The sequence below is a fragment of the Armigeres subalbatus genome, chromosome 3, assembly GCF_024139115.2.
Source record: "Armigeres subalbatus isolate Guangzhou_Male chromosome 3, GZ_Asu_2, whole genome shotgun sequence".
Classification (NCBI taxonomy): domain Eukaryota; kingdom Metazoa; phylum Arthropoda; class Insecta; order Diptera; family Culicidae; genus Armigeres; species Armigeres subalbatus.
The window spans coordinates 224,566,972-224,580,123 of record NC_085141.1 but is presented as its reverse complement, the minus strand read 5'-3'; the positions used below and the strand labels follow the sequence as shown (position 1 = coordinate 224,580,123).

General features: G+C 38.4%; 2 protein-coding genes across 5 annotated transcripts in view; one reads left to right on the top strand and one right to left on the bottom strand.

Annotated features, from left to right (window-relative positions):
- Positions 1-13,152, top strand: part of LOC134220345 (endothelial zinc finger protein induced by tumor necrosis factor alpha) — a 192,529-nt gene that overhangs the window by 96,068 nt on the left and 83,309 nt on the right. The gene's annotated exons all lie outside the window — the stretch shown is intronic.
- LOC134226082 (gametocyte-specific factor 1 homolog) lies at positions 6,482-7,746 on the bottom strand. Its single transcript, XM_062706621.1, has one exon. The coding sequence runs from the start codon at positions 7,655-7,657 to the stop codon at positions 6,782-6,784; it is 876 nt and encodes a 291-aa protein (XP_062562605.1). The 5' UTR covers positions 7,658-7,746; the 3' UTR covers positions 6,482-6,781.

The following is a 13,152-nucleotide window of genomic DNA, read 5'->3' as shown; positions in this document are numbered from 1 at the left end:
ATAATGGAGTTGAATTTAATTTCACATTTAGGAATTGCAATGCCTCTGGCTTCGACAATTAAATTTGTCAAAGATACGAGCGCATTGTCAATATCACTTTTGGTATCCAAAGGAATATTAACATCAAAATTCCTATCGATATATAAATCCCAATCAGCTCTATGATAATTAAAAGTAGAGCTGATTGGATTATAAATGGCTTCTTGTGAGATTTCAAATGTCACAGGAAGGTGATCAGAGTCAAAGTCAGCATGAGTTACCAATTGGCCACACAGCTGACTTGAATCCGTTAAAATTAAATCAATTGTAGAAGGATTTCGACTGGAAGAAAAACAAGTAGGGCCATTGGGATATTGAATAGTATAATATCCCGCAGAACAATCTTCAAATAAAATTTTGCCGTTGGAATTGCTTTGAGCATTATTCCATTAACGGTGTTTGGCATTGAAATCACCAATTACGAAGAATTTTGATTTGTTGCGAGTCAGAAATTGAAGATCAGCTTTCAACATATTCTTTTGCTGCCCATTACATTGAAAAGGCAAATAGGCTGCAATGAAGGAAAATTGACCAAAATTTGTTTCAACAGAAACTCCCAAGGTTTCAAAAACTTTGGTTTCAAACGAAGAAAATAATTTATGTTTGATACGTCTATTAATGACAATGGCAACCCCACCACAGGCGCTGTCAAGACGATCATTTCTGTAGATAAAATAGTTTGGATCTCTTTTAATGGAGAGTCCTGGTTTTAAATACGTTTCAGTTATAATGGCAATATGCACATTATGAACTGTTAGGAAGTTGAATAATTCATCTTCCTTACCCTTTAGAGAGCGGGCATTCCAATTTAGAACTTTCACACAATTATTTAGATCCATTAAAACGGAGTCCGATAACAATTTTGTGTGTGTACTTTATACCAACCTGAACAGCTTCTGGTATGGCATTTGCTTTGAACATTGCATCAATCATGTGATGCAATTGTTCAGTTAAAAAATCAAAATCGGAAGCAGCCATGCTACCTGAATCGGCAATATGACCATTATTTTCCCTTGGGACATGGGTATAAACCTCATTTTGAGAAGAGAAATTTTGTCTACCAGCAGCGATGTTTGCATACGTAGGTACGTTGGAAAAATTGGAATTTACTGAAGTGCTTGCTACCCGTTGACGAGCGGCAAAATTTGTTTGTGAATTGTGGTGGGTATGAATTGCTCGACCGATAACTGGTTTCGAAATTTGAGCGTTTGAAAATTTTCTACCCGTCGAATCTGGGATCCGATTGGAATTTCCCGTCATCAATTTTGCACGGGAATTCAAAACTTTTTTTCGTGAAGGGCATTCCCAGAAATTGGATTTATGGTTGCCCCCACAATTTGCACATTTAAATTTATTGGAATCTTCTCTCACAGGACAGGCGTCCTTGGCGTGAGAGGTTCCACCACAAATCATGCATTTAGCATCCATGTGGCAATGTTTAGTTCCGTGACCCCACTTTTGGCACTTACGGCACTGAGTGGGGTTTTGAAAATTTCCTCCAGGCCTGCGGAAATGTTCCCATGTAACACGGACATGGGACATAATACAGGCCTTTTCCAAACTTTTCATATTATTTAGTTCACTTTTGTTAAAGTGAACTAAATAAAATCCTTTTTCATCTTAATTACTTGGACTGGTGAAAAGTAATTGAGAAATTTCCATTTTAATCTCATCCAGTGATTTATCATCACTGGGGAGACCTTTCAAGACGACTTTGAACAATCGCTCAGTTTTGTCGTCGTATGTGAAGAATTTATGGCGCTTCTCAGTCAAATACTGAAGAAGACGTTTGCGATCGTCAAAGGATCCCGGCAAAACGCGGCAGTCACCCTTCCTAGCAATCTGAAATGAAACCTTGATCCCCTGAAGGTTACTCACAATCTCATTCCGGAAGCCAGAAAACTCGGCAACAGATACCACAATTGGCGGAATCCTTTGCTTTTTCGCATGAATCGAATCACCTGGGCTAGAGGTATATTCGATTTGCTCAATTTCATCATTAATCAAATCGAACTGATTGCTCAGTTCGATTGGAGAAGAATTATTTCCGATATTAGAGTTAGAAGGAATATCTGAATTCTCCAGCATCCTTCTATTTTTTCCGCGCTTTGGCAGGACGGTCTTGAAACCTTGTTTCTTTGAAGGAAGTGGAGAATTCAGAGACTCCCCCTTCCTCTTGTTTTTATTAATGCTCATGGCTGAGCGTGAAGACGTGACCTTCTAAGAGGTTTTTTCCCAGAACGGTGTCCCTGCAGGATTACCACCGCTTGTCGGAATTTTACTTCCGCAAACGGGTCCAACGTAAAACGAAGGCACGGGTCCTTGCAAAGATCGTAACGGGATCAGTGGGTACAAATAGCGCTAAGAAGCACCGTAGAAATTAAAATAGCTTCGGGTAGTATTAAAAACTTCCTTCCGCAAAGAGAGAAAGAACCGCACAGCACGAAAGCACGATGCGGTCTTTCTTACTCCAAATTGCTGATGGGGTTTCCGGCTTCGTTTCAGTAATCACATCGAATAACTGCTCCTTGAGGAGAAGCAACTCCATCCTGAACTTCCAACTGGACCAGTTGAAGTTATTAAGACGTTCCATTACTGCTTTTGTCTCCGCCATTCCGAAATCGTTCTGCTTATCCACTTCAAAAACAAACGATACAAACAGCACTCCGCGTTCTTTCCGATCCGTAATTAATTTCTTTCTACACTCGCTGCGCGCCTGAGCCCATAACCTGTTGGCCCGTTACAGAAATAATATAATTACGATCGCGAATTACGAACTTCGAACATTTATTATAAAAGAACTTGTTGACGACAAAAACTTAAACTATTGGTTTGTTTACATCTAGTAAAAGAACATGGGTGTATACACCAGGTGTACATCTTCAAACGTCATCATAGGTTCATCATTTAAGGGCGAACACTGCCTACACTAACACCAGAGACTAATAACTTATGAGTAGTTCCTGCTAACATAAAGTGGTTCCTAAAGACACCGAATTATTATCGTATGCATAGTAGGGATGCTCAAAATGTGTTCTTATGTTCCAGGCAGAGCTTTGAATAATCGAATATTTTTGGTGAAGCCGATAAGCCTTCTTTGTCACCCTCACTTTGTACATATTCATATTCAGCTGAAAATTGACAATTTCCGATCAAATATCAGTCAGTGAGTATTTATTTAGATTTCGTAAACTAATAAATTACTGTAAAACTAAACACTTAAATGATGCTTTCAACAATTACCCACATAGATCTGACCCCGAAGTTAAACTGAGGGACAATTTTAGTGCCAAATGTCAACATCTTCTTCTTCTTCTTTTTCTTATTGGCATTACGTCCCCACACTGGGACAGAGCCGCCTTGCAGCTTAGTGTTCATTAAGCACTTCCACAGTTATTAACTGCGAGGTTTCTAAGCCAGGTTTTTGCTTTCGTATATCATGAGGCTAACACGATGATACTTTTATGCCCAGGGAAGTCGAGACAATTTCCAATCCGAAAATCTCCTAGACCGGCACCGGGAATCGAACCCAGCCACCCTCAGCATGGTCTTGCTTTGTAGCCGCGCGTCTTACCGCACGGCTAAAAAAAATGTCAACATAATCAAGCCCAATTATGTTTTCTTTAAACGCAGTGACCATTATCAGTACCAATCAAATGAATGAATATGTAAAGAAAAAAAACTGAGTAAGTCATTCTATGTTTTGAAAAGTCATGCGTCGTTTGTCAATATTCGGTCCGAAGTTGCTTCGTGGAGGTGATTATTTTATGCTCTGGTTCCAGGTGATGTCTTTTATGTGTTATTTTATCTTTTCCATCATCACTATATGAATAGATATCATTTTTGGTAATGAAATTGGTGAAAAAACTGAGAAAATCGCTTAGCTTAGCTTAGACTGACTGTACATATCAATGGTTGCTACTCCGTGATTGATCAGAGCTGGTGCGAATTGCACTTCGATCCAAGTGAATAGTGGTTGGGATTTACCGTCTATTCTCGAAGTGCACGTTCCAGCAGCTCCCAAATATTGATCAATAACGGCGCCGGCCAAGTCCTTACAGTCAGTTGGGATAGGAAGGGAATGTTAGTGTGTGATTATTGTTGCTACTAGAGACCGAGAATACCTCTGCATCTCCACAATAACCACGGGAAGGAAGTTGTGTTAGTTGGATGGGGTAATCAGATACATAGATCGGGATTCACCATGGAAAGCGATGTGACCTATGCAACTTCTATTTTACTAATTAGTATATTATTATTATTGATATCTACGATTAATACGGATATTTTTATATGGAATATAGTATTAGCATTTCTTATGTTTAAGAATAGGTGTTCAATTGTTTATCCATCGCGAGAATGAATAATTAATCGCTCAAAGTGAGCGATCATTCATTTGAGTTTGTACTAAAACGCCAACGAAGTTTGTACTAAAACGCCAAATCAGTATTACATTACAAAGAGTCATAGAATAGATTTCTTCCTGAAGGTTTGATGCAAAAACTCAACAGATATATTTTTTTTCTAGACCAACATTTGAGAATGGGGCAACAGCCAATATATTCCTCCCGATTCCTCGTCTACATACAAAGCTATATACATAGACGAAGAACGGGAAAGAATAACTCCTGGGTGTTACGCCCTTTTCAAATGTTTGTCTGGATTTGTGTCTTCACGAATATAATTAACATCAACTGTTATACAAGTGTATCTACAATTTAGACAATCAAAAGTCCATTACTGTATTTCAAACCAAAACGTTTCGATACTCCAGAACACAGTCATCACTGTAGCAAAGGCGATTCTATGTAATATTTCTGGTGTACAAAATAGCCAATATTGATGACAGCCATTTTTAACGGTCTCTTTAATTCATAGATTGCAATCGTACTTTATCTATACGTTTTTGTGATCCTTTTTATAGAAATATATTTTAACACACAAAAAATATCAGCGTTATGTATATAGATTCAAAAGTAGTCATCCAGCCATTCAGAACGGAATTACTAAAAAAAATCATAATTACTGTTTAGACTACTGTTTCCGCCTTCGCTGTATATTTGAAAATCGCCATTTGAAAATTTAGTTACAAGGATTTTCTGAACGAATGAATCCTAGTGTTAATGACAATACTATTTTTGCTGATAAGCAATTTGGTTTTTGCCAAATCAAGCACTCATCAGTTAGAGTTACGAATTTAATTCGACTTGACAAATCTGAAGGATATTCGATTGGAGTTGCCTGGAGTTTCCTGAATAATAAACAGATTAATCAGGTTTATTTTTATTTAAGTAGTAATTTTTATCTGTTCCATTATTAATAACATGCTCCTATATCAATAACATTCGCAAAACAGGCTATTTAGGCTCAATTTGTGTGTTTTGTTGTTATCCGGTGTGCTCACTGCTGAAAAAAATCACAAAAATGAGAAACAAAACAATTTGCGCACCAATTCATTGTTTTCGAATGGTATTGATTTGGGTGCATGGTATGAATTCAAGGAGCGTTTCCCCTATATAAAATACAATTATCTTTGCAGTTTTGACGTGTTAAAACAAAAGCGTTTATGAATAAATACAATTATTCTATGGAAATTCCATGCTAGGGTATCTGTTCCTATATCAATAACAATAAGCCAATGCGCATATGAAATGCATTCATTTCTCACCCAATAATCAAGTAACATGAGAATAATTATGCTCGGCTCACGTCATTTTTAATTGATAACAATTTGGTAACTTCAAAAATGAAATTGTTATCACATTATAGAAGTATTTAGCTAAAAAACATCATCACTGCCATGCACCTATTTCAATAACATTCAAAAACAGTTAATCCTATGCCTGTACCTATATCAATAATACTGTTTCCAACATAAAAAACGCACACTATTACTCGTATGTATACGTAACGATATGACTGCAGCGATGCCGAATTCTTCAATGTTTTTTATTTGAGTTGAAATATAATTACAAAATTCCTGTTTTTGTTGTAGTTTTCCAACTTATCAGTTTAAGTTTATGTTTGTCATAGCTTATCTCTTCGATATACCTTGTTTTACAAACATAAGAGTTGAATTTCACAATGAAAGTTCATTCAAGCATTTTTGAAATAAAAATCTAGGTCGGCAACCCTTGCAGATGCTTCAGGCAATGAAAATAGTTTGGAATACGGACAAGAATAATTTAGACGTTGTTCGAAATAAACCTATATCAAACTATAGGAAATAGCGTCAGTTTTTCAAATGTGATTATATTTATAGTGAAAATGTGATGTGCTCTATGTGTTGTGAAGTGTATTTTGAAAGGATACATTTGTTTTAGCTTGAAATTGAGTGGAAAACAAGGGCGTGAAATGAGATGAATCTGCTAGTAGCAATCGAGCAGTGCATCAAATCAACAGTTCAGAGGTAGGAAAATGAAAATAAATGCGTTTTATAATTTTGTTTTTAATAATTTGAGTCTTGTGAACTAAAACATTACTCAAACGGAATTTTAAATAATATTCCAAACATTGGAGAAGGTGGTCTATTCATTATTGTGTACATACGATGTGAGAAATTGTAATCAAATTGATTTTTTATTTGGTTTATCGACGGTTGAGATTAATATACGGGCTGTTATTAATATGGGAACAGATACCCTATATGGGAAATGACACAATTTCTGTTGCAGTAAAAATCAATTTATTTCTTTTTTAGTTTAATGTACTTTCATTATAATATATTAAATAGTTCACAATTTTATTTAGATCCGATGTACATATTATTCCTGAAATTGTTACTAATTTCCTCGAGATCCTTTCCGATTTTCTTGGAATGACCATCCAGCCCTTTCAGCCGCTGTTTTTCTTGTCGATAAAACTCTTTCTTCTGCATGGGCTGCATGTGAGAAGCCTTCCTTATGATTCTGGCATTCTTACAGTACTCCTGTGGATTGTAAGCGGGAACGTCGGAATCATCCCAGCATTCATCGTCGTCCAGCAATGTTTTTCCCGGAGCCTGTACGGGCTCCTCGTTGTAATATTTCGACTCCGGAACACGGCCACGATATCCCTTGAAGGATGGTTTGTCGTAGGCGGTGTTATTAGGTCTACGATTCGTCTGTGGTTTGCTGGTTTTACTTTCCACAGTAGTGTTGAAATTTTTATTGCGGGGATTTTCTTCGCGATGAAACTTCTGTCTGTCGGATGATTTCTTCGATGTTGTTTTCCAATCATCTCTTGCTGCTTCGCAGTAGGACTGGGAACTGTATGCGGGGGTGTTGGAATTTTCCCAGCTTTCGCCGTCATCTACATATCTCTCCGATGGGCCTTGCGTATTGACCGAATCATGATAAATCAACTCCGGTTCGCTATCTTTATAGCTACTGTTTTTGCTAGATGGATTGCTCGAAATACAATACTTGTAGAGGTCCAACGTGGCACGATCTTCGCATTTCTCGACATGCATTTTCAGTTCTGGACCCGGCACACAATGGATAGAGTTGAATGGACACTTGACTAATTTTGCAGACGGATAGTTCTTTCTACACCTTATCAGATGACGTTGCATGGCATGAGCCAAAATACTGTGTGTAGGATTATATGGGCACTGCAATACCTCTTCGTAATGAGACATTTTGGGTTAACTTTAGATTTGTTTGAAAAACTTGAAGATAAAACTCGTTATTAGAACAGTTGTAGATTGCTTACTGATAAAATTTTCAAACTGAAAAACTTATTTATACGGCATAGGTATAAAGCTGGTAGCTACCTTTGAACTTTCAAAACAGATTTTGGGATTTTAGTAGGTATGAATGATTGATTTATTTACTACCGGACGTGTTCACTGCTAAGCTTATAAATCTACCCACTTGATATCGCAGGTAGGATTGTTTTCAAGGTTGTAGATTCTTAGCATTTGAATAATTTTCCGCGATTTTTTCAGAAGCTAAACTTGAACTTCAAATGCTAAAATAGATATTATTTTACCCAATGATGTAACTAACCTGCCTATAGTTTTATCTTTGTAACCATCAGCACTATTCTTCAGTATTTGGGCCATATAGGGATACAATGTACCTGCTTCCATCTACACCTTATTTTTTTATTTTTCCCTCGCATCCGACAATCATCAAATTCCAATTTACCATTAAGCATGAAATTTAGCGCGAATTACATTATTTAAGCCTAATTTTCAATATAAAGTGGAGTATCTTCCATGTAAGATAAAAATCTTACCTTCAAAAATATTATTCTTCTTACTAACTCGATCGTACCAGTAGAATAACAATTTTAGGCACTCGAATTTTTGTCATTATGAATATTCTTGAGTGTTATGTTGGTTTGTCTGTGGTGGATTTTTATTTGCATTAGTTTGTTAATATGTTATGTGACCAGCAAGCGTCCTGCAAAACGCAAGACGCCTATCTGGATTACGCCACTGGTTTGAAAATGAGTACAAAAGTACATTCCGCATAGATTCTGGCACCAAAAAATATATCAAAATGTATGTAAGGCTACATTAATTGTTAGTACTTTAAAAAATGAAGTTGAAAAATGCAGCGTCCTGCGAAACGTCCCGGACGTCTGGTCACATTATTAATATGAATTCTCCTATACATAAACATCGAATAATCACATGTGGTCTGAAAGTAACATTTGTATAAAATTGTCAATCCAGAGAAGACGAGCTCGATTTTGGCATATGTCTACTAGACTCTACTCTAGTCACTGTCCCTAGAACCAGAGGAATATTATTCACATCTCGTACTTCGCATGCAATCGATGGCACCCAATCAACCGGCCATAATTAGACCTGTGCGCCGCCGCGCCACGCCGCCGCCGCCGACACTTATTGACGTACGCCGACGCCGGACAAGGTGTCGGCGGCGCGCCATACGCCGGTTGGCTCCACGCCGCCGAATTTCATAATTCACGCCGATGTTTGGCCAACACAAAAATCACAATATGCTATGCACAATATGATTAATTTAGAGAAGCTTTTAGCAAAAGTGTAGGTGGGATAAAGCTTGAACAACACCATTAAACATTTCAGAAGCCACAGTGAAGTGTAAAAAAAATGAGACGTATGAACCGTAGTGGGACGCCTTTGTTAATTGCCAACGTTATGTCATAAAAATAGAGGTAGCAAACTATAAAGGACGGTTGTCGCTGAGTTTCCCTTTCTCGTTTCCAAACATGTAGGGTACATATCTGTCAAAACGTACTGATTTAGCACTAGTAAAAGATGTTTCACCAGTAAGGACAGCGACAGTCTAGTAGCTCTATTGTCATACAGAACACACACATATACAACAAAATGTAGCCTCTTAATCCTTGAAGAAGGTGAAATATACACCGAAACGTCGGAAAACAGATGCAACAACGTTTTAGCTGCTTTATAAAACAGAAAGAGCTGATAATAGTCAAGCAAAATTTATTATAGAGGTTTTCAGCCCTTGACTGGTTCACCTCTTTGAAATTCATTTAAAAATTCTGTTAGAAAATCTTTTTAGGTTTTCTTTCGGTTATTCCTTCAAGAATTGAGTCGGAAATTCCTCCAGGAGGTAATTTTTTTCAGAAATTCTTAGGAAATTCCTTCAATAAGCCATACAAAATTCATACAGGAATAATTCCGGGAAGAATTCTTATTTGGAGGAATTTATAAAGGAATTTTCAAAGAAATTTCCAAAGGCATTTGAGTGTTAAACTTATTTTCAATTGAAAAAAAAAACACTTAAACAATGGTTAAAAAAGCTAAAAGAATTTACAAACGAAATTTCCAAACATTTCTCAGAAAAAAATATGAAGCGATTCCCGAAAGAATTCTTAAAGGAATTTTAAAAGAAATTTTCGAAGTTCTACCGGAATTTCCGGAGAAATGTCCGAAAAAAAAGCCTGTAGCAAATTCAGAAAGAATTCCTGGAGAAAGTTCTAAATAAATTACAGAGGGAAATTTCGAAAAAATACCAAAAATATCTTCCTAGAGTTGCCGAAGAAATTCCCAAAAGAAATTCTTGAAGGAATTTTAAAAAAACTAAATCAAATTCCGAAGGATTTCTCCCAAAGTGATTTCCGGATGTGTCAGTGTCCGTAGGTATTCCGATGGAAATTAATGAAGGATTTTTCTAAAGAATTCTTAAAGGAATTTCCAAAGGAATTCCTAGAAAAGTTTTCGAATGAATTTCTGAAGAAATTCCCAAAAGACTTCGTAAAGGAATTACCGAAGCAATGCTTAAAGTAATTTCCAAAGAAATTGGAACTTTTGGAGAAATTTTGGAAAGAATTTCCGAAGCGCGCGGCCTCTAATCAAAATCAGTTCAGTGCGTGATTTCTCTTGTTTCGGACAGCAGAACGATGACGCGATCGGCCGAAATATTTGTTCTGCATTTCGCGGCCGGTAATAAAAATCAGTTCAGTGCGAGATTTCTCCTGTTTCAGACAGCAGAACGATGACGCGATCGGCCGAAATATTTGTTCTGCATTTCGCGGCCGGTAATCAAAATCAGTTCAGTGCGTGATTTCTCCTGTTTCGGACAGCAGAACGATGACGCGATCGGCCGAAATATTTGTTCTGCATTTCGCGGCCGGTAATAAAAATCAGTTCATTGCGGGATTTCTCCTGTTTCAGACTGCAGAACGATGACGCGATCGGCCGAAATATTTGTTCTGCATTTCGCGGCCGGTAATCAAAATCAGTTCAGTGCGTGATTTCTCTTGTTTCGGACAGCAGAACGATGACGCGATCGGCCGAAATATTTGTTCTGCATTTCGCGGCCGGTAATAAAAATCAGTTCATTGCGGGATTTCTCCTGTTTCAGACTGCAGAACGATGACGCGATCGGCCGAAATATTTGTTCTGCATTTCGCGGCCGGTAATCAAAATCAGTTCAGTGCGTGATTTCTCTTGTTTCGGACAGCAGAACGATGACGCGATCGGCCGAAATATTTGTTCTGCATTTCGCGGCCGGTAATAAAAATCAGTTCATTGCGGGATTTCTCCTGTTTCAGACTGCAGAACGATGACGCGATCGGCCGAAATATTTGTTCTGCATTTCGCGGTCGGTAATAAAAATCAGTTCAGTGCGGGATTTCTCCTGTTTCGGACTGCAGAACGATGACGCGATCGGCCGAAATATTTGTTCTGCATTGCGCGGCCGGTAATAAAAATCAGTTCAGTGCGTGATTTCTCTTGTTTCGGACAGCAGAACGATGGCGCGATCGGCCGAAATATTGTGTTCTACATTGCGCGCCCGGTAGGCCGGTAGTTAGTTTGTACTACTTTTCGCGCACGATTCATGGCTAGGTAAAATCACTGTGTATAAAGAATGGCACGGTCGTATCGCTTATCAGAGTGAATCCAGATCCAACGATGCCTACCAATTAACTGATAATCCTTCCTGTGGTTTTTGTGGAGACGCAGAGGTAAACACGGTCTTCAAACAGCAAAAACCACCTACTAATATTCCTTCCTTCTTCCTAACTGACTACAAGGACGTGGCCGGCGCCGTTATTGATCATTTGAATTTTAGAGTCACTGAAACTTGCACACTGAGAATGCTTGAACAATCCCAGTCAATCATTCAGTTGATTCTTTGTGCAATTTCACTGATTCTGGTCAATCACGGAGTAGCAACCATAGATATGTGTAGTCAGTCAAAGCTAAGCTAAGCTAAGCTAATTTTGGAAAGAATTTCCGAAGCAATACCCAAAAAAATTCATGGAAATTCTTGGAGGAAGTTCTGAAGGAATTCATTAGGGTAATTCTAAATTATTTCTCAGAATTCCTTTTTCGAATTTTCTGAGGAATATCTTGAGGAATTTCCAAACGAATTTCTGGATTTATATCCGAAGTACTTTCCAGTAACTTATGTGCTGTGATATGGCAATATCCTAGTGGAGGATATAATGTAAACTTTTTCTGTGGAGATCAAGCTAAAGGTATTAGCATGTTCACCCTATAAGTTGGTCTGTTGATAGCAATTGTACAAAAACTCTAAAATTTAATAAAGCATGATATGCCTTGCTGCGTGATTTTTTTTTTCAGCATAAAATTCTTCACGCCGATTCACGCCGCCGCCGCCGCCGCCGAACATTGCTTACGGCGTGACGCCGCCGACGCCGGTGTAAAAATGGCCTTACGCCGCCGCCGTTCACAAATACTTCGGCGCACAGGTCTAGCCATAATGTGCATTATTTAAAAAAATATGAGCCTGGATCCCAAATAGACAGGCACAATTCTATAGTATTGCCCATAAAAAATGCAAAAATATAAAAATCATATTTACCTAGTTACATAGTTGAAAGACTTCTTCTTCTTCTTCTTCTTATTGGCATTACATCCGCACACTGGGACAGAGCCGCCTCGCAGCTTAAAGTTCATTAAGCACTTCCACAGTTATTAACTGCGAGGTTTCTAAGCCAGGTTACCATTGTTGTATTCGTATATCATGAGGCTAGCACGATGATACTTGTATGCCCAGGGAAGTCGAGACAATTTCCAATCCGAAAATTGCCTAGACCGGCACCGGGAATCGAACCCAGCCACCCTCAGCATGGTCTTGCTTTGTAGCCGCGCGTGGTTTACACAATAGTGGTTTTAGAAGAATTTACACTCAACCCTTCTCTATCGCACGTCGTGCAGACATAATTGGAAGCGTGGTATGATATACTTGGTGTGTATTAGCAGAGATCACGTAGAATCTGCATGTTTTCATCAACTAATCAATATATTTGACATTATCGGAAAATTAGATGAAACGCTCACAAAGTCGTTCTGTACCTGGTAAGCCCACTTTGCACGAAGCGCTCCACGCCGTATTGTATCTGCCGGATCGGAAGCGAACACCATCTTTGCAGGGTTGCTGTCCGGCATTCTTGCAAAATGCCTTGCTCATCGTACCCTTCCGGCTTTAGTTACCTTCTGGATGATTGGCGAGCTTTAGAGCTGGGCAAGCGCGTGGTTAATCCTTCGCCACCACACACCGTCTTCTTGCATACTGCCAAAGATGGTACCCGTCTCTCAAATACTCCGAGTACGTTTTGTACATTTGGGCGGTGGTGAATTTTTTTTTTGACAGCAGTTTCTTCTGGAGCCCGTAGCCCGACTTCCACAGATGATGCGCTTTCGTA

Coding starts and splice junctions, on each gene's coding strand:
- LOC134226082 (XM_062706621.1), bottom strand. CDS start 7,657: ATGTCTCATTACGAAGAGGTATTGCAGTGCCCATATAATCCTACACAC.